Below are 25380 nucleotides of genomic sequence, written 5' to 3' on the forward strand. Positions count from 1 at the left end.
CACCTCCACCTGCTCCACCACCAGCTACTGGACCGACTTCGCCATTCTGCAATGTATGACTTTCCCGTGCCACCTCATGTGCGCGGTGACGCCGAGCTCTTGTTGAAGTGTTTCTCCAGAACTCGAACGTCATCTCTCAAAATCTCATCGTGAGCCGTGTCGTATGTGTCGTCCTTATGTATTGATCGGCGGAATGTCACACTGACGCCTTCCAGAAGTTCGAGCTGGATGAGCAGCTCGTTGATCAAATACATGAGACCTTGGGTGTGTGGTGCATGTTCTGCCTCCTGAACCCATTTGCGAAAGGCGTTAATCCAGCCACAATGCGTTTGGACTGCCAGGCACTTCAGTCTCGCACACGGCGTCAGAATCTCAGCCAGTCCTGCTGCCTCGTTACGCGTGTCGGTAATCCAGTTTTCTAGCCTCTTCGTGCCGTTATATTGGGGCAACCTGTACGCGCTGCCGCAGGAGTTGTCGCAGCGTAAGTCTCCACATGGAAGCACCAGAACCATGTCGGCGATGTTGTTCTTCCGCTCAGCTGCCTCTATGCACTTTTTCAATTGACTTCTCAATCCTATGACCGCGGTGACTTGGCGAAGGAATATCGGCATCGCTTCCTGATGCCATTGCTTTGACACAGTGTGGTAGACTGGACGACCCTGCTCGAGTCGCGTCAGTCATCAAAGTCGAGAACCAGTCAGCACGCTACTCACGATTACAGCTCCAACGGCTGGAGCGAGCATGACTCGCTGACCCGCGAAAGCGAAGCTGTAGACTTCGTCGCGCAGCTCACGAGGCAAATTGTAGAAGTCGCATGTGCCATCCGCAGAAGGTACAGCAGGATCGCGAGCAGCGGAAGGGATATTGGATGCCATTGTTGGTGGATGTTGGTCAGTATTGGTGGTTGTGTTGGTAGTTCTCATGCGACTGAGTGAGGTGGAATGAGCAGCTATGTTCGCATCTTGAGAAACTAGCAAACATCTCAATTCAGTGAAGTTCACATGCAGATCATGTCACATCCGTGCTCGAACGGCAGGCGCGACTCACCTCGCATCCTCATCCAGACCGAGTTGGGTCGAGCTTCATGAATACACTCGCCGATGAGACCGCCAGCCCGATGCTCACGCACGGCTCGAACAGTGTGAGACTGCACGAGACGCCACTCAAATGGTTTACAGGCCGAGTCCACGATCATCTCACCTCCTTCACACTAAACCGCCCCACCACCCATGGTTCTGACCTCCCAAATTTGCAGCCTACCCTCCTCCCTCCTCCACTTGATCTCCGCGGCACTCGGCTTCACAATGCCCGGCGGACAATTCACCTGCAACCAATTCATAAAAGTCCTGACATCCTCTCCCCTCATGTTCATCTCTGTCCAAACATCCACGACTTCCAATCGAAAATCCGGGAATACATCCTTCGTCAAACCTTCGAAATTCTTGAGATGTCCAGCCAGGTCTACGGCGTCGTATGCGGCGATATCGCCGTGCAGGCCGGCATATGTGTAGTTTGATGCAATGTTGAGGGTCCAGAATCCAAGATTTGTATCGAATTGCCTAGTATTGATCATCTCAAAGAAGCCGTGGATTATGTCGGAGCAGTGTTGGCGGATGGTATCATGGGAAATGAGGTTGGAAGCCGAACCGTCACTGGAGCTTCCGGGCATGGCCTGTGTAGCTTGAGGCGGATGTATTCTGGCCCCATGCTGTTGGCTGTGTATGTATGAGATGAGCACATGAGGTCGCTATCTAAGAGATGCGGTGCGGTGCGGTACTTGTAGTCTTGGGCCAGGTAAGCTTCCTGCTTAACTACACTCGCTTAGCTTTTATGCACTGACAAATGTGCCCTTAGCCGGGGATTCCGAAACGAGATGTATTCGCAAAGTAAGTGGTACATACAGTCTCTTTCCCGAATCACGCCAACGTTTGTCCTCAAATAGACAGTGCATGAACACGTTGGGAATGGCACCACCAAGCGCATTGTCGTCGTCTTTGCTACAAGCGTCCTTGCTTGAACCTTCGGGCTTGCTAGAGCAATGCATAGATTATAGCGATCTAGGCGAGGCGCGCGCGCACTGAAGTCTGACCTGGCTTGGTCTCCAGCGCTGCTGATCATGCGTTGTGTCCACGAGCCTGCCAATATTTCTCTGATTCTGGACCAAGGCACTGTACGAAGTTAGCGATGTGCTGATGATTTCGTCGTCAAAGAAGACATAATCTTGTGAGGACCTTGTTGATCTCTGCCGTATTCACACCTGACTTATTGGAGCTTCTGCCGTATCGTGTCGCTATCAGAACAGCTCGTTGGAAGGTGTCGTCCATCAGCTGTTTGGTGAACGAGACATCAGCGTTCAACTTCTCGGCTTTGCTGCCGAAGGCCTCATAAGTCTGCAGTGACCGTGATTCTTTCTTTTGACCTTTGCCGCTGTTCGCTTTATGATGTGAGCCAACCGGCGGCAATTTTAGGTGCTCGACACCCTCTGACAGAACTGCCGATCCGCTTGCTCCTGGCTGTACTCTATTGTATCGAGCTTCTGTACTTTTCCACATCCGACTGGCAGCTTGAGATCCCATCTGTTTTAGATGTCAGCAGGTCGCTGCAGACGAACTAAAAACCACATGCTTCTTCAGTGCACACCCTGCAGATTTTTTCATCGTGACCAAATTCTTTCTGCAACTGTCTTTGATACTCCGCATCAAACACAGGACGTGCCATCTTAGCCATGGCCTCTCTATTTCGTGCGAAGCTGGCAGTGTGTTTTAGTAAAGCAATGTACGAGGGTCCAGCCAACTTTGGGTACTCGATGTGGACTTTAGCTGCTTTCGATGCTAACCTTGGAGCGGAAGGCATTGTTTTGGGTAACGAACGAGTGACAACCAGAAGATAAGAAGGATAGAAAGGAGAGGTGTTTGACGCCTCGCCAAGCAGGCAGTGTGGCATCCTTGCACATCGTATGCAGCTAGCCGGCCTCTTGGAATCGTGCTGCTCGGAGGGCATCGACCTGCTGACTACCAGCACACATCTCGCTATATTGATCTTGAACACGATGGGAGGTCGGGTCTACAAGCCATTCTCAAGAGTTCCAATGACCGGCGTGCGTGACAGGAGAAGTCCAGGAAGGTCAGGGTACAGGAGATACAGTGGAAGCCAATTGCTGGAAGCACCGAGGCCATCGCATCACCAGCAGAGCAAATCGACCACCTTTGCGGTGTAAGAGGTTCCTGTATACCAAACGGGATGGAGGCTGCCACAAGAGAGTTGATCACGAACGAGTTGACAGAAGAGCAAGAAGTCTTGCACACGGAAGCATCGACCAATGAAACGGCGCTTTCCTCGCTGACCTCCGGAAAGGAGCACAGACCCCAGTCCTGTTCCGCTGCAGGCTCACAGAATCTCCTGCCATCGAGCTTGAAACATCGCCAGCAACGACAGCACTCGCTCGACCAGCCATTGGCAATACTACACCCCATCTACCGCCACGATGGGTATCTGGGACTATGTCACCGACCTCTACGAGGCACTGAGCGTGCAGGAGACCTACGCCGAGGAGCCGCAAAAGGACGACGGTAAGGACCATCCAACGAGGCACAGTCGGAGCCAGTAGCAGAACTCAGCAGATGGCGATCCCCTGCTGTCTCGATTATGCGCAAGCTCTGCATGCATAGATTAACAGCTGACGCGAACATCCGGCAGGCGGCGACGAAGGTTCTGATGAGGGCGGCGAGGAGAAAGAAGAGAGCAGCGAGGGTGGTGAAGGTAAGACCGTCCAGGCAAGGCAATGAAAAGCATACGTACAAGAACGAGCCGGGGATACTGATCAGCCGGTAAACAGGCGAGAGCGACGATGCCGGTGAAGATGGTGGTGATGAGGGCGGCGATGATGAGGAGGAAGAAGAGGAGGAAGAGGAAGAGGAGGATGAGCCAGAGGACCCTAAGCCAATCATTGAGGAGAACTGCTTAAAGACAAAGGAGTGTGCACCACTGAAGCACCACTATGATGCGTGCGCGGAGCGCGTAAAGCACCAGGAGGAGACCCACGGCAAGGCCAATGAGGACTGCGTTGAGGAGTGTGAGTACATCGCTACAGACTGCGATGCAGAGCCTCGCGTTGCTAAACAGAAGCATGAGACGGACACTGACGTTTGCTGCAGACTTCCATATGATGCATTGCGCCGCACAATGCGCAGCGCCCAAGCTATTCCGACAGCTAAAGTAAACGACAACGCGAAGTCTTCCCTCCACGCAGATTCGCATGCAGTACGGCCATGCTATCGATCCTCTGTATTGCGGGTCGATCAAGCCTCGCGGAGTGGTGCATGCTTCGAAGCCATAGAGCCGAATTCCGCCTGTATAGCAGTCTCCATATACATTGTACTATCCAGCATAGCGTTTAAGACCACAGCAAAGCTCTCTCGTCTTTCATAAGCCAGGCGAGATGGTCTGGTCTGCGCTGTCCTCAGCCATTGGATGTGTGTCGCTCAGGCAGGGTTCAGATACTGGAGTGTAGTATACAAACACACGGCTGGACATGGTATACTGCATCGCGTGCGAAGCCTCAAGGGGAGAGCTTAACGCCGCCCACAAGGCACTTCCAGCTCACTCGGAGTTTTCTCACGTCCCATTTGTTATACATAGGTATGTACATACCCGCGGAAGATCGGCGATATCAGCCGTCCGAAGCGCGACTGTCACGTCATGTTTGTCAAAGCTCCTCCCGCAGTGCAGCTCTTCGATGTTCTGTCGTCGAAGGACATCGTAAATCATTGAACCTCTTCTCTCTTCAATCATCCCCCAGACACACAACTCCATCATGTCGAGCACACTTCTTCGCCAAAGCGCTCTGCGCACTGCCATTCGGTCGGCTGCCCCATCGACCACAAAGCGAGCTGCTCTTGCCAGCACCACATTCACACGAGGGAAGGCTACGCTGCCAGATCTGCCTTGTACGTTGAGGCTGTCCATGACTAGACGTTGTGGTTAGTGACTAATAGTTGGCTTTCACAGACGGCTATGGCGCCCTTGAGCCAGCCATCTCTGGCCAGATCATGGAGCTGCACCACTCCAAGCACCACAACACCTACGTTACCTCCTACAACACCCAGATCGAGAAGCTACAAGAGGCACAGCAGAAGGGCGATATCCAGCAACAAATTGCGATCCAGCCATTGATCAACTTCCACGGAGGTACGCTCGGCCAAGACCGGCCATGAAAACCATTGCAAGAGCTGCTCACTGACTACTTTGCTCTCAGGCGGTCACACAAACCACACGCTCTTCTGGGAGAACCTCGCACCAAAGAACCAAGGCGGTGGTGAGCCACCAAGCGGCGCCCTGGCCAAGTCCATCGATTCGCACTTCGGCTCGCTCGACAACCTCAAGTCGCAAGTAAACACTGCTCTCGCAGGTATCCAGGGCTCTGGTTGGGCATGGCTGGTACAAGATGTGAACACTGGCGCTATTCAGGTCAAGACATACGCGAACCAGGACCCAGTCGTTGGCCAGTTCCGACCGATTCTCGGCATCGACGCTTGGGAGCACGCATACTACCTCCAATACCAAAACCGCAAAGCAGAATACTTCAGCGCCATCTGGGATGTCGTCAACTGGAAGGCCGCGGAGAAGCGCTTCAAGTAAGCCATGCGATGCGATGCAATGTACTGCATACGCAAGGGACAGAAGGGATACCATGGTACCACCAGCGACTCCCTGTATGGTACAATATCGCACCTTCCACTAAACGAGGAAGTAGCAGGTAGAAGAAAGGCGCACCTTCCGTCCTAATCTCAACACCTTTGTACATTGATGATACTGACATTCGACCAATTTCCATCGATACAAACGCCCCATGCGTTCCCAAGCTTCAGGTGGTGTCACTCCAGGCCTAATCCCAGCATCCAATATGATCCACGAGGGGCCGTAACCTTCATCACGCCGTATCACCTGCTACTTCGTAACCAACACCCCGTGTCATTCGAAATTTCACTCATCGCGCGTTTCACTCCCGAAACCATCCTTCTTTCCAAGCTTCGCAAACATGAGCCCAGCATGTTACTTGACATGTTTCATCTGCACAAGAGAGTAAGCAACACGCCCGACCGTTATACCCACGCTTTGCCCCGCCCTGCAAAACACTACTCACGTACCATACCATTATTACTTATACCTAGCATACTCACCAACGGTTGTTTCCAACAGGCTGCCAAAAAGACCCTCCCGTCCCTCCACGACATCGGACTTATGGATGCGTCACCTCGAGACTTTCTAACTTCCATACGCTGCACGAAGTTGCCACCGATTCTATGGCGCGTTCAACATGTGGATAGCCAGGCTTCCTTCAACGATACCTGCGACCTCGTAGCGAAACTCCATGGCCAGCTCCCTCATTCCTTATACGAGCTACGAGCGGCATTATCGAGACATTTGAAGTGGGGATACTCGAGAGCAGACAGCTATTTCATCTCGACGTTTGAGGAGTATAGAGACGCGCTGGAATGGGCGAGGGAAAGGAAGAAGAGGTGTGATGATGATGGTGTGAAAGTGGCGATTTACAGGATAAGGACGAGCCAGCTTGGGGAGCAAGCGTTGGTTTTCAGAGTTGATAGGATGATGAGACGCTTGGGGATGGATCTTGGAGCAGATGGAGTGGGGAGGGAGGGGGAGTATGTCATCCTCAATCGTGTCAGCGCACGGGCAATGTCTCTGTGCAAGGACAACGTCGACCTGTCGCTACCTTCACATACCCTGAAACTCGACACTTTCACCAGGCCTGGAGCGAGGGCGACGCCTTTCGATCGGTGCATGAAGCGTCGAAGTTACGTTTACAATGCTGCTAGACTCAGTTCCACGGATGCGCTTTTTGCGAGTTATATGGCGAGAGTGGAGGTGGAGCAGCAGAGGATGAGTCTGGCCAGTTTTGAGAGTTTGGATGATTCCCAGGACGAGAGATATGCCGCCGGCGGAGAACGGGAGGAATATGATAGGGTGGATAGCCTGGTTAGTATCATTGAGAGTGATCGGAAGTTGGAGAGGTTGAAGTGGAAGCCGCTGCCGATGAGGCCTAAGTCGAAGTTGCTTCAGGCGGTGGAGAAGGATTTGGGGGTTGATGTGACGGTTGGGGAGGGGTGAGGGGGAAGAGTAACGAGCGAGAAGAGGGTAGGATGGGCAGAAGACTGTTGACCACATGGGAATGGCAGCGTTACAGCGTGGAGTTGGAGTCTTGGACATGCTAATGTGTTGCGAAAGCGTTTGGTTTTCAACGATCTTTGCAGTATTTCTCAGATTCTCGGCCAATGCACTGATGTCTTGTTAGCTTGTATTGATTAAGAGGCCAGTCACGCATACTCTTGACAAAACTTTCTCAAACTCATTGGGTGAAGTACGAATACCTCTGGAAGCTTTTGAGACCGCAGCACGAAAGGCATCGTCCACCAAAGGTCTCGTCAATGCAATCTTTGGATTCAGCTTCTGGGGCTTTCCCGCAAAGGTTCCATAATGCTCCAGTTCCCACAAGACATGTTGGGGAGAGGTGCTACGGCTGCGACGAAGTGCGGTGTGACTTGGACTTGGTTGTGGGAGGGCCGCCTGCAAGGGCTCATCTTGTGCTACCTTTTAGCGCCGATCATTGCATTGCTACAGGGATCAGTCCGTTACAATCGGTATCTCTGGGCTACAACATCATGCTATCTAGAATATAGCAATAGCATTAGGCGGCGACCCAATACCACCGGGTACATTCAACGGCACACTCGTCAACAGGAAAGTATATCGATTCAACTTCGCACAAGTCTCCGACAACGCCTTCAAATCCCACAGCTCGCCAATCGACATACCAAACAGACCAAGGAAGTACTGATGGAGCACGAGACCCGACACCGGGACCTCTTCGCCATTGACGACCGAGGGGATGTGCTCGAACGCGATCATGTCCCCGGCAACTGCAGCGAAGTGCTTGTCCCAGAACCAACGAGCGCTGTCTTCGTCGCCGACAACGCCGCATACTCGATGGGATCCCATGAGTTCCTGCTGCTTCTCGCCGGAAATGCCGGTGAGGGCTTCGGTGAAGCCGGAGCGGATGATGATTACGTCTCCCACTTTGAACTCGACGCCTTGCTTCTTGGCAATGGTCTCGATATCTTCGATGGAGATCTTGTCGTCGGTGAATGGGTTGAAGTTCCGTCCGGTCTCATCCGCGTATTTCTTGAAGTCGATGAAGACGCCACGGGCAACCATGCCGCCACGTGAGTGCCAGTGGTTCAAGGTTGGGAGTTTCTTCTCGGAATCATGGTCATCATCATGGTTCTGCTCCAGCTCCTTGACGCTCGTCTTGGTGTTATTGTATCCCGCCTGGCTGGGCTGGTGATGGAAATGGACCAAGGAGTCCCACTGACTGCTGCATTGCGTGTTGAATTCAACCTCGTCGTCGTAGCCATGGCAATTCAATGGTGAGTCGACGAAGCTCATCACCTTGTGGACAAGACCTTTGCGACCAAAGCCTGGAGTCTTGATGGCGCCAATGGGCCAGTTCAACGAGACGTGCACGCCTTCCTTTGCCTCGGCGTATGCGGCTTTGATGACATCTGGGGTCAGGAGGTTCAAGGTTCCGTAGATGTCCTTCTTGCCATTCTTATCCCAGACACCCCATGCGCAGCCTGTTCGAATGTATCAGCATTTTGGTCTATTTCGTTGTTGGAGATGCTGTGGTACCTTTGGGCATGCCATCAACCTTGGGAAGGTCATCAAAATCTGGAAGCTTCGACATGGTTGGATTTTCGAATTTCGTGTTGCAAAGAGTGGCAAAAAAACGTCGTTGTTACTGCGAGGTTACAGGTCTCTTCCACTTACTGGGTGACCCACGGTGACGTTACTGGCTCTCTTATACCTCCTTGTACTCACATGGCATGAGCTGTGACCTCAGGCGGGGTAAGGTGTCGAGGAGGGGATATCGCAGGAGCGATGGCTGCCTCTAGGCCGGTAACCACTGGATCTGGCATTTGTTTCGGAACAGAATGCATCGAGAAGAAGTGAGTATGTGTGCAACAGATCAGTAGCTGTGTAGTGTACGGACTCTTGAGGTAGGACGCCAGGATCAGGACCTTGATGGTACCGGTACCTCTTGTAGTCCGGGAAGGCTATATCGGGATGGACCTCTTTGGCATTGCCCACAATTCTGCGTCAGCATAGCTTTGGTCTCAGTGTATGGTTGTCTTGCTGGGTCCGTCGCTTTCTGATGTCGACTCGTGCTCGTGACAGACGAGGAAAGAGATGGAGCGGCGACAAGCCAGACCCCTGAAAACGCTAAGCTCAAAGTGCCAACGATTGGGTCTGGAGATTGGAGGTAGGCTCTGCACACAAATGTCGCTCTTCTCTCTACATTGCTCGAGCGTACATGCACATGCTTCGATCTGCTATGATCGAGAGAGTTCTATCACGTTTGCGACAGGTGCATGGCGTGTTAAAGAGATGTGCGAAGGCGTCAGACCAACTGTATATCCTTGCTCTCAAAGCTTCGCTCACTCATGATATGGTATCGTATATTGCACACTGACTCCGTACGCCTCTTCGCTGTGCATTCCCAAAGAAGCTGTCATCGTCAAAGCGACAGCATTCAACGCCACTGAAACATGATTTCCCATACCGCATCACTCCTCAGCCCCATTCTGCCCAGCACTCAACCCAGCACACCACGCCAAATACCACGTCCTCGAAGCCCCTCCATCCAGATACTGCGCCTGAAAAGTCGAATCGCTAAAGAAGTTGTAACAACTCGTCGGGTCAACAATTCCATAATTCGCCATCAGGATGCCCTTCCATCCATCCTGGATCGTGTCAATATATTGATTCGTGCCGTCTGTCCTGTTCGAGAAGTAGGCACTCCATTCTTGTTGCACCAGTGCCGGAGTCCTGACGAAGGAGCTGAACGGCATGACAGGTATCATGTGAATTCCCTGTATGTACTCTGGCTTCGCGCCGAAAAATGTAGTATGGTCGATCTTGTTTTCGAATAGAATTCCAGCGACCTTGTTGCCGATGAAGCGGGAAGGTTGGATTGTGTTGGTGCTTTCGTAGAGGTAGTACGACTGCATACTTCGAGCCTGGATCGAGAGCATGAGGTTTCCTCGAGCCATCATATTCTTGTCGCCGACGACCTGTCCCCACATTTTGAGGGCGTAGCTGGCCATGCAGTCTTCGCTGGAGGATTCTTGATTTTTGCCGTCGGCCATGTCGAAGAGACCTGTGGCCCAGGAGTGGCCATGATACCAGTCGAAGGCGCGGGAGAACGGGAAGTAGGGGTCGTCCACGATGGCGTTGGCGTAGTCGCGGACTAGGGTGTTGACCCATGCGACATTGTTGGTGTCGTTGAGCCACTCGGGTTCGAGATAGCCTATTACGGCGGCGGTATAGACGAAGTAGCCAAAGTGGAAGTGGTGGTCGTTGTAGTAGGTGTTTCCGAAGTCGACGCCGCTATCTTGCAAGATGTAGGAAGCTTCGCTGACGGCGCCGCCCCACGCGCTTTCGTAGATGAGTGAGAATGATTGTGTACCGTTGACGTGCTGATTGAAAGCATCCTTCAGGTCCCGCAGACCACTGTACGCCAATGTCTTGTTTCCCACGATCTCGTACTGGGTATAAACCATGGCTGCCCACTTGGCGAGCGCCTTTCCATCGTAGTAGAAGCTGCCTACGTCTGCTTGGACACGCACACCTGGGACCTGGGATAGCTCGGCAAGCCCGGCGCTGTAGATAGCTTCGCGGGCGGAGGACGATACAGCTTTGATGTTGCCTGCTGTAGGTGTCCAAGGAGCGAAGCCCATACTGATTGGAAGGTTTGTCTCCTGCAGTGTCCAACGATCGCCTTTAATAGCAGTGGTCATGCCTTTGGTAGTGGTCTGCAGTTGCAACGTGGTTATGCCAGCTTGCGTATCATAGCCCAATGATGCCACATGATGCGGTAAAGCAAACATCAGCAGCGTCCGATCCTGATTACCGGCCTTGGTCCAGGACAGAGAGTATGAGCCAGTCGTATCCTCCACAGTTCCCGTGATGTTGACAGTGGTAGCGTACGCGCCAGCTGCATCGTCGTACAAGGACTCTGTGTTGGAGTAAGATCCACCAGAATTCGCAGGCAGCTTAGCCATTTGTATCTGGCCGCTAAAGCCGGAGTAGCCTTGCAAGCTGGAAGCATTCGAACCATTGACCGCCGTGAAAGAATTGACAGCATAATCTGGGCACAAGGTTTGATCAGGAGTCACGTACATCACCCATGTGGTATTGTCCTTGAGTAACAACGAGTACTTGAAGGTCGTGTTGTCTACCACAGCGCCAATGTAGGTAATCTCTTGGAACCCGATACCAGTCTGAATGAGAGGCGTACCCCAGCTGTAATTTCCAGTAATGAAAGATAAGCCTTGAACCAAAGGGAACTTGATGACAGGTGTTTGCCAGCCGATTGGGAACAAATTTGCAGTGACCGATCCCCATTCTAGCGCTTCTGTAGTCAGACCTGGCCTCTCAGTGCTCGTGTTTGTAAGCTCTGAGGCGGAAAGGATGATCGAATGGTGACCAAGTTCGCTGTAGAAGTATGCCGACTCTCCCGCGTCAAGGCGGAATCCAGAATTGTCGTCATATTTTGGGGTTGCGAACTTGAGATCGCTTGCGTCCGTATGAGAGATGGCGAGGCCCCAGCTGCCAATGTTGCCTCCTCCTCTGACCCACGTAACGCTGTATGGGAACAGAAAGACAGAAGAGCTCTGATCTGCCAGGAACAGAGCAGAGTAGAATTTGTTCGTCTGTAATTTGTGATCTTGGGGTTGTATGCCGGTCCTGGGTACCGGGTGATCCAGAGTCTGACCAACCCTTAGCTGCTCAGGCGGCGCATCTGTAGCGATGGCCTGGAAGATGTTGCTGGCCGACAATTCAGTGATAGCGGACGTGGCAGTTGGCTTCACGTCGGTCAGTGTGCCGGTGTCGACGAGGGCCAAACTGCTAGTCGCAGTAGGGACGGACGTTGGAAAAGGCTGCGAGGTCGGGTTACCCGAGGCCTCGGACGCGGTCTCGGACGGGGCTTCAGTGCTGCCAACACTGCTGCTTGGGCCCTCTTCAAACACCGTCTGTACTGCAGAGCTCGAGAGCGAAGTCAACGATCCATCGGGGATGGTTGTAGTGATCGACTGGGCCAGCATATTCGTCGACAGATCTCGTTGTAGAAGAGTGGAGCTTGTGCTGGAGGTCGTAGGACTTGTGAAGCCATACGATGATGGAATGGGTTGTTGCAGTTGTCCATCTGGGGCTTGCAGCACAACGACCAGTGACGAGGTTGGTACAATCGAAGTTGGGATATGCACCTGGACCTGTCCATCAGAGATCTGCTGCACGGGGTTCGTGACTGGCGCAACTATGTTGGATGATTGGTCCGTGCTGCATGGAATAGTTACTGTCGGTGTGGCCAGGTACTGAACGTCGTCTAGGGTCTGCGCATGCCGTGGCGGGTCTGTGCGAAGTATCAGCGGTATATTCAAGGTCGCAGCGTTCAGAGCTTACCACCAACGAGCGGGTGTCCAAAGGATGGTGCGACCTGCAGAAGCGTGATCAGTAAAAGAGCGTACGGTGCCTGAAGGCCAGAGCGGGTGTTGCCTATAACGAAAGGCATATCTGTCATTGAAGAAGTGTACAACGCAGTTGAGTTGGGAATTGGGAGCAGGGCAGGCAGCGTATCTGGTCAATTTGACTTTCCTGATGCTTCTTTCTCTCTGTTCTTGTGATCTTGGTGCGACCAGGTGCAGGTGATGAAGGTCCTTTGACGCATCCGCCCAGATGTGGACAGGCGTTTTGGGCAGTTGCTTGTGTATAAGCACTCTCAAACGCCAATAGTGTGAGATGTGATGGGCTTCGAAGGCATAAGATGCCTGTTGCACTTTGGAAGCGTGGCAAAAAGTGATGAATCGGTGGTTTCGTGCGCGTATGCCGCCGGGCTAATCGAACAAAGTCGACAGCCTGACCCACACATCTGGTTGTGGTAAGGAATGTCTCGTTTCGAAGCACGACAGGTGTAACAATGGCCTACAACCCATATGTGCTGCTTCTCCTCGAAGTGCTCTCACATGCACGACCCATGATTCTATGAACCGGGTTCACCCAGGTAACCGGAAGTCAACGCCCCGTTGGAATGTGCAAGTCGTCGGAATGCTGGATGGTAGTTGTGCTACGTCCTTGGCAACGTAAACGCCTCATCTGCGCCGGTCAAGAGGTGCAGGTCATGAGTGTGCAGTCGACTCAGAATTGTGGGATGGAGCAGTGGGGCACGCGAAGGCGCAGGTTGTCTGTCAGCTTGCCACTATGTAGGTGAGGCACTGTGAGCGCTGTTATTGCTCGTCGCAAACGCTAGAAGTGAAAGCTCGCTGGCGTCGGAGATTTGCATTTCGCAGTAACGCATGAAGTCCAGAGGTCACGCAGGATCTTGACTCTTGAGTAGGCTTCTTGGTGCCGAGGACACACGTATGCTTTGCATGAAAAGTCCATCAGCCTGGTTGTGGTGACACGACGGTGCAGCTGCCCGTGCCACATGTGTGCCATACGACTTGCAGGAGACACAAAGCGGCACTGGGCTTTCTCGGAACGTTGGTGTAGCCATGTACCTGTGCCTGTGGGTGTATCGTCAGCTATGCTAGCCCACGCCGAGAGGCTCAGAAGTAGGTAGTCGGGGATTAGTGCGTCGTGATGGCCTTGGTGATGTTGATCGAGAGTGTTGGATGCGAAATGAAATGAAAGGATGCTCATCCACGGCTCGCGTCTCGCAATCGCACGAAAGCGACACCAGAAAGACGCGTCCCGCAAGGAAGACGCCACCCTTCGGCATCAGGCATACGTAGCGGAATCCTGTTCTGCAGAAGTCATCACCCCGAGAAGGGATGCACTTGGCCATCCTGAAGCTGCATGAGTACCGGGGTGCCGGGCTATGCCTTGACGCTGCTGTTCTTGCCCGCCGCCAATTGTCCGTACGGAATGTTGGCACAGTGAAGGCACACCATCTTTGGTAATGTTCTGATCCTCTTCATCAAAGACTCTGATGGTATCGATGGCTTTGGGCCAACTCGACCTTTGCAGAGATCAAATCCTGGACGAGCATGATATCGGTGTCGACATCCTTGTCCACAATTCAGTACTGTTCGTGATGGAGAACGCGATTCAGACGCGCATTCCCGTCGCGTCACTGTTGTTGTGAATCAGGTGACTTGGGTACCATATTAGTCAGGACTTGGCACACACCCTATATCAGCAATATCTGTAGCCACCCCAGATACATCTTATGCAATTCAGAAGGTATCTGATCACCCTTATTGTTTCATGGTTCAGCAAGCTTGTACACTCGTCAATCACCCCTACAACAACTGTCACTGCCAATGGTGCCTGTCATGTTGGCCTAGAAACACGTGCACTTTCCATCTTCCCCACACCGCTTCCACTCTTCCTCACAAACGTCACCTTCAACATCGTCCATCTCTCAATTTCATACTGACATCAGCTTTGCAGTACACTTGGATCGTCATCGTCTTGTGCTATTCAGCATATTACTCACTTTCGTCTCACTACCACCCTCACTCTTGCTTGCGAGCATATAAGGCACGGGCAAATAACGTCTTCAGCTTGTGCTGCTAAGCTCTTCAGTATGTCTATCTGCAGAGCACATGCCCGAACGACTCTCTACCTACCAGCATGTCTACCTCTTCGATCTCTCGAAACACCAGAACCTCAACACAAAACAACGCAACATACGAACTACCACTTTGAAGAATAGTTGCTAACCTCACTGTAATAGTAACGCACCACACGCTCTACTACATCACCATCAAACTCTAACGCCGGAAGTTTGACCAACTTCCACCCAGCTCCAAGGTCTCACTGTGCCATTCAGCTCGACATATAATATGTCAGGCAACCCAAGAGGCCGCGGCGGCGGCGGTGGACGTGGAGATGGTGGCCAGCGAGGCGGTCAACGTGGTGGCCGTGGTGACTTCGCTCCAAGAGGTGGTCGAGGAGACTTCGCGCCAAGAGGTGGTCGAGGTGACTTCCGTGGCGGTCGTGGAGACGGTGGACCACCGAGAGGAGGAGGACGAGGTGACTTCCGTGGAGGCAGAGGCGGCGGCATGGCCATGCGTGGAGGACCACCAGGCCGTGGAGGCATCTACCTGTTCGTCTGAACATTGTGCTGTCTGATGCACTTGCTGACTTGCTTACTAGTGACGGCCAACCGATCCCGCAGCCTGACGCCGAGGTTCGCAGCGTTGAAGACGCCCTGGTCAAGGAGACTCGCGGAAAGATCATCGATGGTTTTCCGGGTCGACGTGGCTATGGAACAAAAGGCAAAGCCATCACGCTGAGGACCAATTACTTCACGTTGACCACTGCATACGAGGCGAAGAAGAAAGAAGTGACTCTGTACCGCTATGAGATCGACATCAGTCAGGACCTGAGCAAGCAAAAGAGACGCCGAGCCATCGACACCATTTTAGCCGACGACGTGTTCAAGAAGCTCGGCTGGGCTACGGATTATGGCACTATCCTTGTCACCAACAGCAAGCTGGACCTGGAGACGCTCATGGGCGGAGCCAAGACCAAGAAGCTTACGCTGCCTCCTGAGGGAGGTGCTCCGGTTTTTGCTTCATCAGACACCGAAGGTGTCCCAGATTTCGTCAAACAGGCGCGGGATCGCAACGCTTTCGAATTCCGCATCAACTATCAGTCCTCCTTCGACCCGCGCCACATCATCGAGTACCTGAAGAGCCGTCAAGGTGGTGCGACCTACGCTGGCAACGGCGATGTCGTACAGCTCTTCAACATTATCCTTGCTAAGACCCCAAACAGCGCCGATGCTGTCCGCGCAGTGGGACAGAACAATTTCTATCCTTTCCACGGACATCCAGGAATCGATGGCTACGACTTGGGTGGCGGCCTGGAAGCCTTGAGAGGTTACTACACCTCCGTTCGCCCTGCCATCAATCGTCTTCTGGTCAACCTCAATGTCACGTCAGGAGCGTTCTTCAAGCCACTCCCCGTCATCGATTTGCTGCGTGAGTTCAATGGCAGCCCTGACCAACAAGAGGCGTTCATCCGCATGTTGAAGGTCAGATGCCCGTACATCAAGGACGGGCAGACTACACCGTTCATGACGAAGATCAAGACCATCGTCGGCTTTGCCAAACCAACCGACCGTGACAGGCGTGTCAAGCGCTTTGGCAATGCGAAGGAAGTCAAATTCAGCTATACCGACACAACGAAGCCAAACCCAAAGCCTACAGACACGACTGTCTTCGACTACTTTAAGAAACACCATGGCATCACCCTGCAACGACCGAACGTTCCGGTCTTCAATGTTGGCACTCGAGCGGATCCACAGTACATGCCACCGGAGTTGTGCACAGTCTTGCCTGGGCAAGCATACCGCCGCTTCTTGAGCGGTGATCAGACTTCCGAAATGCTCAAGTTTGCAGCAAGGGCACCCAACCTGAACGCCCAGTCCATCGCCGGAACGCCTGGAGCGCCCGGTAATGGTCTTCGCCTGTTCCGCCTTGCCGACCCACCTGGCCAGCCCGATCCTCAAGAGCAGTCCGTTGGACCTTTCGGCTTCCGCGTCGGGACACAAATGATTACCGTGCCGGGTCGAGTCTTGGACAGCCCCAAGGTGAAGTATGGCAACAAGCAGATTGTGCCAAGAGGTGGTTCCTGGAACTGTGCCGAACAGAAGTTCTCGAAGCCTGGCAGGTTCACACGTTGGCAAACTCTGATCATCAGTCGAAAGGGCCCCAGAGGTGATGCCCTTAGAGGCAACCCAGAGCAAACCATCGCGAAGCTTGGATCGTTCTTGCAGAGCTACGGCCTCAACATGGGCGACCGTGGACCGACTGCACAGCTTCTCCTAGAATCGCTTACGGTGCAGAACCGTGAGTACAACGACAGGCAGCTTAAGCAAGCCTTCCAGAAAGCGGAGACCAACAGAGTTGACATGCTGTTCATCGTGATCCCCGAAGCCGACAAGTGGCTTTACGCCCGCATTAAGTACTTCGGAGATGTCGAGCATGGCATTGGCACGATCTGCTCTGTTGGATCGAAGCTGGAGAAGGAAAACGGCCAGGGAATGTACTTCGGCAACTTGGCATTGAAGTTCAACCTCAAGGGCGGTGGTGTTTCACACACCGTGGAGAACACCGTCGTCAAGCCCATCGACAACAACACGATGCTTGTTGGTGTGGACGTGACCCATCCGTCTCCAGGCAGTACCGATGGAGCCCCGAGCATTGCCACTATGGTTGCGAGCACCGATGCCAACATGTTCCAGTGGCCAGGCAGCATCCGTACCCAGACTGGCCGTCAAGAGATGGTTGACGCCATTGAAGACATGCTGAGCGAGCGCCTCGATCTTTGGGTCAAGAAGAATCGCACTCTTCCAACGAAGATTGTCGTGTACCGCGACGGCGTTTCCGAGGGTCAATACAATCTGGTGCTGCAACATGAGCTTCCGTCTTTCGAAAAGACGTTTGAGAAGCGATACGGCGCCAAGGACAAGTGGCCCAAGATCGCAATCATCATTGTGGGCAAGCGACATCACACCCGCTTTTATCCAACACGCCAGGAGGACGCCGACTACAACCCGCAGCGCGACAAAGGCTCCTGGAACCCTCTCCCAGGCACCGTCGTCGACCGTGGCATTGCTCACAAAGTCCTTCGCGAATTCTGGCTCCAGGCTCATCAAGGCCTTCAAGGCACCGCTCGCCCTGCACACTACGTCGTCATCAAGGACGACATCTCCTTCGAAGCAGACGAACTCGAACAGTTCACTCATCACCTCTGCTACCTCTTCAATCGTGCGACCAAGGCCGTTTCCATCTGCCCACCCGCCTACTACGCCGACCTGCTCGCCGAGCGTGGCCGTGCATACCTCTTCAGTACCCTTGCGGAGAACCACGGCAGCGACTCGTCCGTTTTTGACGGTACAAACGAGTGGACTGGTGGTGTACACGCACGACTGCGCGAGACCACTTGGTACGTCTAAGCAATGGACCGCATTACGGCCAATTACCCATTCAGCATCAGCTTGCTGCACCACACCCCAATATATATTAGCCCACGACTTTGGCGCGTACTCGAACGACGACCCCCACAAAACAAGAAACCCTTCACGAAGACATCCTCGGGATGCTACGATCCATCTTCCAAGTTCACTGAATTTGAGGCTCACATTCTTGCGTTCTTTTGGTTTCCACCACACTCTTTGGTCAAAAGGTTGAAGGTATTGGTCTGGTTTGGTTTGGTTGGCGTTTAGTTGGCTTGACCCGAAGATGAAAATCTGTAGAAAATCCCAGGATGTTGTGTATGTAGTCTTGAGCTGAGCTGGTCTTGGTCTTGAATACACACTCTTGGATGAAATTGGTGTCTCCGCTCCCAGTGTGGTATCTTCACGGTCTCTTCTCCTGGAGTATTGTTTGGAGCCGTAAGCCTACGGATGCGAGAGAAGAGGCCTCTAATATCTCGATTAAGGGCATTAACCGAGGAGAATAGGTCGATAATATCGAGGAAGCTTCGGTCATGGTACTTGAGACAACACGCCATCTCTTTATTCAGTAACCTGAGCATTCCGTGTCTCCTCAATGACGTGTGAGGAGATCTGTACCTGGTTGTTCTGCCAGTAGCATGAATGATAAGATAGTGCCTTGCACGACCAGCGCAAGAAGGCTGCGCTCGCGACGGCAACACTTCTCCTTCAGTTCACGCATCCATCGGCATATACTCCTCCTCTCCTCCCGTATCCGCCCTCTGCCTCGTCCTCGGCGCTTCCACTCTCCTCCCATTCCTCTCCTTCTGAATCTTACTCTGTACCAAAGGCTTGCCCTCCAACCCACAAGCCGTCAAAACTGACCACCTCAACTCATCAATCCCAATCCTCCTGTGTCTCCCCTTCTCATCGATACTCTTCTCCGCACTGCAGCAAAGCAAATCATGCATCGCGCTTCTCCCTCCCACTCCCGCTGCAGCCTCATTAAGCTTGTCTTTCAGCTCCGCGCACGTATCCTGCAACTTCAAAAGGCGGTTGTGTAGTTTCTGCGGACCTGGGGCTTTGGGTTCGGGGTAGAGGAGTTTATCGACTTTGGATAGAACGATTTGATGCGGGACTCCTTGCTGTCGAAGATGAAGGAGGAGTTGCAGGTCGCTGCCCTTCAAGCCGTGCGCTGTATCGACAAGGACAAATGTGCGTCGTAATTGCTTCCTCCCTTCGAGATATTTCATGATCTCCCCGCCCCATTCCCCTCTACTCCCAGCGCCGTACCCTGGCATGTCCACGACTACCACTCCTCCCCTTCCGAACCGTTTCCAGGTGGGATCGCTGGCTTCTTTGGCATCGACTCTGCCCTCTTTTGTTCTCGCTTTCGCACCGACCATTCCCTCCCCTCCGATGCCGTATCCATTCATCGTCCGTGTCTTTCCGGGTCGTTTTGAGACGTGGGCAGGTTTCTCAGTGGGGCGGCCGAAGAGGGCGTTGAGGAGGGACGATTTTCCAACGTTCGAGCGCCCGAGGAAGGCGACTTCGGGAAAGGGGGAAGGTGGGAAGGAGCGGAAGTAGGGTGTGGTGAAGAGGATGTGGGGTGGTTGTCGGGTGAAGAAGGCGCCGGCATGCCTCAGTTCGGTGGATGATGGGGGTGTTGAAACGTCGTAGGAGTTTAGCGTTGCGGGCGAGAGCGTTAGGAGGGACTTGGAGACGGTGGGAGGCGCATGGTCGATGTCGAGCCCGTCGTTCCAACCATCGTTATAGGCGGTGGTTGTGAGATGTCGCGTTATTGGCGCGCATGCTGCACTGCATCTATAGACCTCGCGACGCAGCGCAGGTGGAAGGCGCAAGATGTTCATGCTACGGTGATGTTGTGAGTAGTACTAGGACTTGGCTTTCACTTCGCGCTGGCTTTCGTCGTACCTGCCTATCCTGGCAGCCGGTAAGACTAGAACGGTGGACAGGGGTGGCACGTTAGGGCTGCAGAGCGGGGATGCGGAAGGCAGGAAGACTACACTTCTGCGTCAACATCAACGCCAAAGATGGTGACCTTGATGGCACACATGGATCATGGCGCCGTCTACCCTGACTGAAGTCTTCGGTGATGGCAACAACGCCTACTTTAGCAATGGCAGGATCGACAGACTGGCCTTCCTGCGAATGCAGCATGAGTTGATGCACAAGGCATCGACCAGCTCAAGCGCAAAGTACTGGACATTCAATGAGCTGAATGCATTGAGAGATTGGGATGGGAAGTTCGCCTACGTCGACTACGAAGACGTAGCGGACTTCATTGGACAGCCATATCATAAGGACGAGAAGCCTCAGATCCAGGAGTTCGACCCAGATCAGCATCATCCATCGCTTGTATTCCTTGGCCTGGACCTCGAGGGCGGTTGCAGAAGTAATGCCGTGCAACTAGGCCATTATCGTGGACAGCCCTACTTCGCTCTTGACGTAACCTCAAGCCATTACGATGCCTTCAGAGCAAAGCAAGCAGAGAAGGGCAGAGACCACACTCCGACCAGAATCGATCTCAAGCTTGATCGCAACGACTCTGCTATTCTCAGCCATGCTCGCTCGCTACTTGACTGGAATACCAGGAACCGTTTCTGCAGTGCTTGGGGCGGTCGGACTCTGTCCAGCAACGCTGGCCACAAGGTCGTCTGTCCACCCAATGATGCTGGCATTCCTCGGAAGCGGTCGTGTCCTACTCGCATCGGTCTGCACAACCAGGCCTTTCCTCGCACAGATCCTACAGTCATCATTGCCCCAATCTCATACGATGCCAAGCGAGTCTTGCTGGGGCGAGGAAAACGCTGGCCGGAGAAATACTTCAGCTGTCTTTCCGGATTCGTCGAACCAGGCGAGTCACTCGAAGTCGCAACAAGGCGAGAGGCATTTGAAGAAACTGGTGTCAGGATCGATCGCGTTCAGCTCCACTCCTCGCAGCCATGGCCATACCCTTCGACCTTGCTCATCGGTGCGATGGGACAGTGTATGGACGGCGTGGAGAACATCACATACCCCGAGACCGAGCTGGAAGAGGCGAAGTGGTTCGAGCTGGATGAGATCGAGCACGCTCTCAACAATGGCGCCAATCCCATGTGGGAGCCACCGATCAAGGGTTATGTTGGACCACGAGTCCCACCCGGACAGCTCATGGCGCATCAGGTGCTGCGCGGTGTGCTGAAGCTGTTTCATAGGCGGTGAGACTGTGTTGATGCGAGTGACTGACAAAGGTGTAGCGACGAATGTACATTATTTGACGATATTCGTCACCACATCACCGCCACACTTCACCTTGGTACCTGAGATGGTGACAGCACGCCTCTAGTGGCTTCAGTACCATATGTGAAAGCTTTCCAGTGCTATGTGCTGTCCATTGAACCGTCCACCCCGGAAATTCCCTCCCAATGTCTCACCCTCCACGAAGTCCGTGCGAGCATGACCACAAGACAATCGATCATGAAGTCCAACTGTTATACCACTACGACGACAACATTCTCCGCATGACCAGAGCTGTAACGGCGCCTATGTTAAACCATTGCTCACGCAGTGAATTGTCGACACAATGCTGTTGTTCACTTTGCTTCTAAGCTCCTCATTCTCCTGGCCTTGGGACAAGCCATTGTGCCAGAACAATGGAATAACGCTTCAAGAAGTTCGTGTATATATCGCTGTTTGGTAGGCCCTCCATCTCTCCCTCATCAGCGAACATTCTCTCTTGAGCGATAAAGCACACACCGCTACTGACGAGTGAATCTTTCGAGGTTCAACAGTCACTACTACTTCGCAGAGCTCTTCGACAACGCATACTACGACCGCACAAACCGTCAACATTCCCAATCACTTCCTAGCAGGCCTAGGAGTGAACCCACAGGAGACCATCACAATGAAAACTCTCCGCAGGATGCCCAAATCCACCAACATCCGCATCGACTTCCTCGACGAGATGACGATCACTTCCATCACGGCCAACACCTTCGACTCTCACAGCGATGCTGACCCTGCTCTCAGCACGTCTCGACAAAATTCGGCGAGTTGGATGGCTACAGCGATCGATGCCACAAAGCTCGAAAGGCGAGACAGTCTCCTCGAAATTGATGACCAGGTAGCCGATGAAGTCCTCGAAATCGACGAAATGGTGTCATTTGGTGGTAGAGTCCCATCCTCGCTCGACAATGTCCTTCGCTACGCAGAGCAGGAATGGTGTCTTCCTAGGCTTCACGGGTTCCCGTACATCGAGCCGACAGCCGTGCCAGGACACTCAAGCTCGCCCATCGCCTCAGCAAGCAGCATGAACAGCTCGATTCAGACCGAGAGTAAGTTCTCCGTCAGACGTCGCGGCAAATTTCCGAGCCAGGCTACCACATCATCGTCCGCTGAGTACAGTGTTGACTCAAGTAGATCAAGCATTGCTACCTCGAACGGCCAGACGGAATCGATTCTCGCTGGGAGCTCCTCTTCGAGTCCCAGCTCTGGCAGAGATGAAGGCGGTCTGATCTGTGGCGGCCGAGGCGCGTTCGCTGCTCTCCGCAAGACTCTGTCTCGTCGGAAGCCATCGAGACGCGGCAACACCACCGTCTACCCGAAGTCTTCAGGCCATCACGAACACATCACCATTCCCACAGCACCTAAGCCTCGAGCAATCTCAGCAACTCATGCTTATCTCCTCACCAACGAGTCCCGCCTGACCGCCCTCGATCACGCCTGGGCAACAATGGGCATGCCCGACTTCCTCGTCTGGCTTCTCGATGAGTTCGAGTTTGTTCGCCCTTCGCCCAGTGCCATGAGCTGGCTGAACCGTGTTGAGATTGGAGACACTTCGCAGTTCAATTGGCTTCATTGGGAGCGTAGTGTTGAGCAACTTGTGGCTAGTCTGCGGGATGAAGATGTCTGGATCGAGGGCGATGAGTTTGGAGATGTTGCGGAGTGTGTGATCGAGACGTTGGAGGTGTGGTTGGTAGAGGGGTAAAAGGGTTGCTGGAGAGTGAATTGGGGAGTGCTACGGTAGAGATGATGTGGCTTTCGAGCGTGGCATGGGCATGTGGATGGTGTCGTTGGCCTTGTGAGACTGGCGAGGGCTGGGTGTGCGAGTGTTTGTGGGTGGATGTCTGATAGTGTATTGGCAGGACCAACACTACGTGCAAAGAGCTATTGCTTTCCTGAGGGCCATGCGAAGAAGTGCACCTTTTCAAACTCATTGGTACAAGATGGATCCAAGAGGAAGGCCTGGCGGCAAGCTTTGGGCTGAGCTGTATGATAATTGTACGACTGGTATTGATCCACACGCGTAGTAGCTTCAGGGTATGGACAGGATCCGCGACTCTCCTGAGTGTGATGGGAATGTTGGAGGACAATGTTTGTTTGTATGTTGGCAGGAACAATCTCAACGTAAGGAGCCATTCCGTATATCGGAGCTATGTACATGTACGAGAAGCTAGATATTTCCCCTCTGTCTCGTCTCATGAGAGCCAAGCTGTGCTGTAGGCGATCTCGTGGCATGACCTGATAATCGGACTGTCGATGCTCAAGTAGCTTTGTCCAGATCTTGGATGCCGTCATGCTCAAGCGACGGGAAAACATCCCAGCTCTGCCAGCAATTATGCTTAAGGAGCTTCCTGTTCACCTTCCCCAGCTGCGCATCTGCCAACGCTTCGTTGAAGTGCTTGAGAGCGAATCCCATCTTTGCTATCGCTCTGTTGATTCTGTTCTGCGCAGTGTTCGCGGTGAAGTAAGGGTAACCCTTCTCAGTGGAAAGCCGCTCAATTGCCTTGTCAAGCGGTGGATCTTGAACCTCAACGTGATCCAGTCCTCGAAGATCGAAGAGTCGCGGTATGCCAGACAGATCACCGGGATTCGCCTCAACGGTTTGAATCCAAGCGGATCTCTCGCGTTCCCTGAGTTGCCAACTCCACATCCGGTCCATGATAACAGTCACTCTCCGAAGTCCTCGAAGTTGCCTCAACTGGCCGAATGCAATGTCTGCAGTGTCCACGCCACCGATACGTGTGTTCTGATAGTGGATCGCGATGTTCCTGAGCATACTGGCGCGCAGAGAGCCAATGTCGGTGATGAATGACTGGAACTGCATCGGGTTGTAAAAGTTGAACTGATTGTGGTGGTAGAACAATCCGTCAGCCTCGTCATGGATCTGCTTGCTGGTCTGCAAGATACCCAACACGCTACTTGGTGCTGCTTTCTCTGCGGACCACCGAGGAGCAGAGGTCGGATCTTGCTTGGAAGGGTGGATCGGACCTTCCACAGTAAGGACGAGTTCGTACACACGATTCCTCAGCTCTGCAGGAAGATCCAGGAAGCGGAAAGTGGATGTACCTTGACTGGGTAACGTTAGCGCCATGCATACTACATTTCTTCGTGGGTGGAGACATACCTTGCATTCGTCTCTTCTTCCTTCACGCTGGTCAACTGACTTCTGACACGAGTCTCGAAGAAGCCGCCTGGAATTGGACCATCTGATTCATCTTTGTTGAAGTCGTGTAGCTTCAGCAATCTGACCTCCTGAAGTCCCGAGATGGTAAGGAGAGCAGACATTGCAGGAAAGCGTAGCAGCTTCATCTGCTGTTGAGGAGTGAATGTGCCACCAGAATCCCATGCAATACCGTTGCCGTATCGTCGCAGCATGTCGCGTACCATATCTCGCTCGTCCAGACGAATGGTCAACACTTTCAGGCCCTTCAAGCGTCCAACTCTCTTCAACACCTCGCTACCATCATACGAGGCGCTCTTGTATTTGAAGCCAATGTGATGGATGAACTTGTGATGGCGTAAGATTGATTTAGACAGGAAGAGTCGAATATCAGCCAAGCCAGGGAACTCGAAGCTGTTCTCGTTGTAGAAGATTGTGGCAGCTTCCTTCTCTATCTTCTTTGAGATCTGACAGACCGGTGGCATGAATCGTCCTCTCGCATAGGGGGCCTGCTTGACGGCTCGCAGGAATGCACCGAAATCGAGAGGTTCGTCCTGTACCAGATGCATGCGGTATATCCTCTCGCGCACCGCTTGGGGAAGGTCGCTGAAGTTGGTCATGTTTGTTTGCTCTCGTTAGTGCTGCGTCGTGGTGGTGGTGATGGTGGTGAGGTTGAGGTTGTTGATGCCATCTGAAGTAGAGACTTATAGTTTCCCGAGATCGTGCATTGACCCGCGACGCGTGAATCAGGCAGAAGTTCGTGAACAGATCTGGAAGGCACGGAGATGTTGTGTCGGGAGGTGCCGAGAAGATGGATTTCATGTTTCCTTCACTTCAAGGTGCAAGAAGGGATGTGTCTGTTCTGTACACTACCAGCGCATGAATAACGAACATAGTTCCGGACCGTTCT

The 25380-nt window shown here is 53.1% G+C and overlaps 13 protein-coding genes across 13 annotated transcripts; 6 read left to right on the plus strand and 7 right to left on the minus strand.

Moving 5' to 3' along the window:
• Positions 1–74: 74 nt before the first annotated feature.
• Positions 75–1195, minus strand: CLAFUR5_06450 (uncharacterized protein; the record flags this gene model as incomplete). Its single annotated transcript, XM_047905598.1, has 3 exons — positions 75–659; positions 714–970; positions 1048–1195. The coding sequence occupies 3 exons, from the start codon at positions 1193–1195 to the stop codon at positions 75–77; spliced, it is 990 nt and encodes a 329-aa protein (XP_047761835.1).
• A 15-nt stretch (positions 1196–1210) lies between these two features.
• On the minus strand, positions 1211–1669 carry CLAFUR5_06451 (uncharacterized protein; the record flags this gene model as incomplete). The annotated part of the gene is made up of 1 exon (XM_047905599.1): positions 1211–1669. The coding sequence occupies one exon, from the start codon at positions 1667–1669 to the stop codon at positions 1211–1213; it is 459 nt and encodes a 152-aa protein (XP_047761730.1).
• Positions 1670–2204: 535 nt separating this feature from the next.
• CLAFUR5_06452 (uncharacterized protein) lies at positions 2205–2853 on the minus strand (the record flags this gene model as incomplete). Its single annotated transcript, XM_047905600.1, has 2 exons — positions 2205–2576; positions 2641–2853. 2 exons carry the CDS (start codon positions 2851–2853, stop codon positions 2205–2207), a joined length of 585 nt encoding a protein of 194 aa, XP_047761728.1.
• Positions 2854–3484: 631 nt separating this feature from the next.
• Positions 3485–4219, plus strand: CLAFUR5_06453 (Cytochrome b-c1 complex subunit 6, mitochondrial; the record flags this gene model as incomplete). Its single annotated transcript, XM_047905601.1, has 4 exons — positions 3485–3569; positions 3697–3759; positions 3836–4072; positions 4155–4219. The coding sequence occupies 4 exons, from the start codon at positions 3485–3487 to the stop codon at positions 4217–4219; spliced, it is 450 nt and encodes a 149-aa protein (XP_047761727.1).
• Positions 4220–4813: 594 nt separating this feature from the next.
• On the plus strand, positions 4814–5637 carry CLAFUR5_06454 (Superoxide dismutase [Mn], mitochondrial; the record flags this gene model as incomplete). Its single annotated transcript, XM_047905602.1, has 3 exons — positions 4814–4946; positions 5008–5187; positions 5255–5637. The coding sequence occupies 3 exons, from the start codon at positions 4814–4816 to the stop codon at positions 5635–5637; spliced, it is 696 nt and encodes a 231-aa protein (XP_047761733.1).
• A 168-nt stretch (positions 5638–5805) lies between these two features.
• Positions 5806–7128, plus strand: CLAFUR5_06455 (uncharacterized protein; the record flags this gene model as incomplete). Its single annotated transcript, XM_047905603.1, has 2 exons — positions 5806–6081; positions 6199–7128. The coding sequence occupies 2 exons, from the start codon at positions 5806–5808 to the stop codon at positions 7126–7128; spliced, it is 1206 nt and encodes a 401-aa protein (XP_047761732.1).
• Positions 7129–7686: 558 nt separating this feature from the next.
• CLAFUR5_06456 (uncharacterized protein) lies at positions 7687–8761 on the minus strand (the record flags this gene model as incomplete). The annotated part of the gene is made up of 2 exons (XM_047905604.1): positions 7687–8651; positions 8707–8761. 2 exons carry the CDS (start codon positions 8759–8761, stop codon positions 7687–7689), a joined length of 1020 nt encoding a protein of 339 aa, XP_047761841.1.
• Positions 8762–9641: 880 nt separating this feature from the next.
• On the minus strand, positions 9642–12658 carry CLAFUR5_06457 (putative endo-1,3(4)-beta-glucanase; the record flags this gene model as incomplete). The annotated part of the gene is made up of 2 exons (XM_047905605.1): positions 9642–12490; positions 12541–12658. The coding sequence occupies 2 exons, from the start codon at positions 12656–12658 to the stop codon at positions 9642–9644; spliced, it is 2967 nt and encodes a 988-aa protein (XP_047762769.1).
• A 2266-nt stretch (positions 12659–14924) lies between these two features.
• Positions 14925–18046, plus strand: CLAFUR5_06458 (uncharacterized protein; the record flags this gene model as incomplete). The annotated part of the gene is made up of 2 exons (XM_047905606.1): positions 14925–15187; positions 15238–18046. The coding sequence occupies 2 exons, from the start codon at positions 14925–14927 to the stop codon at positions 18044–18046; spliced, it is 3072 nt and encodes a 1023-aa protein (XP_047761787.1).
• A 713-nt stretch (positions 18047–18759) lies between these two features.
• CLAFUR5_06459 (putative GTP-binding protein EngB) lies at positions 18760–19896 on the minus strand (the record flags this gene model as incomplete). Its single annotated transcript, XM_047905607.1, has 1 exon — positions 18760–19896. One exon carries the CDS (start codon positions 19894–19896, stop codon positions 18760–18762), a length of 1137 nt encoding a protein of 378 aa, XP_047761774.1.
• A 211-nt stretch (positions 19897–20107) lies between these two features.
• On the plus strand, positions 20108–21250 carry CLAFUR5_06460 (NAD-capped RNA hydrolase; the record flags this gene model as incomplete). The annotated part of the gene is made up of 1 exon (XM_047905608.1): positions 20108–21250. The coding sequence occupies one exon, from the start codon at positions 20108–20110 to the stop codon at positions 21248–21250; it is 1143 nt and encodes a 380-aa protein (XP_047762447.1).
• A 682-nt stretch (positions 21251–21932) lies between these two features.
• On the plus strand, positions 21933–23015 carry CLAFUR5_06461 (uncharacterized protein; the record flags this gene model as incomplete). The annotated part of the gene is made up of 1 exon (XM_047905609.1): positions 21933–23015. The coding sequence occupies one exon, from the start codon at positions 21933–21935 to the stop codon at positions 23013–23015; it is 1083 nt and encodes a 360-aa protein (XP_047762459.1).
• A 555-nt stretch (positions 23016–23570) lies between these two features.
• CLAFUR5_06462 (uncharacterized protein) lies at positions 23571–25090 on the minus strand (the record flags this gene model as incomplete). Its single annotated transcript, XM_047905610.1, has 2 exons — positions 23571–24381; positions 24435–25090. The coding sequence occupies 2 exons, from the start codon at positions 25088–25090 to the stop codon at positions 23571–23573; spliced, it is 1467 nt and encodes a 488-aa protein (XP_047761578.1).
• Between the last annotated feature and the right edge of the window lie 290 nt (positions 25091–25380).

Source organism: Fulvia fulva, chromosome 5 (genome assembly GCF_020509005.1).
Source record: "Fulvia fulva chromosome 5, complete sequence".
Taxonomy (NCBI): domain Eukaryota; kingdom Fungi; phylum Ascomycota; class Dothideomycetes; order Mycosphaerellales; family Mycosphaerellaceae; genus Fulvia; species Fulvia fulva.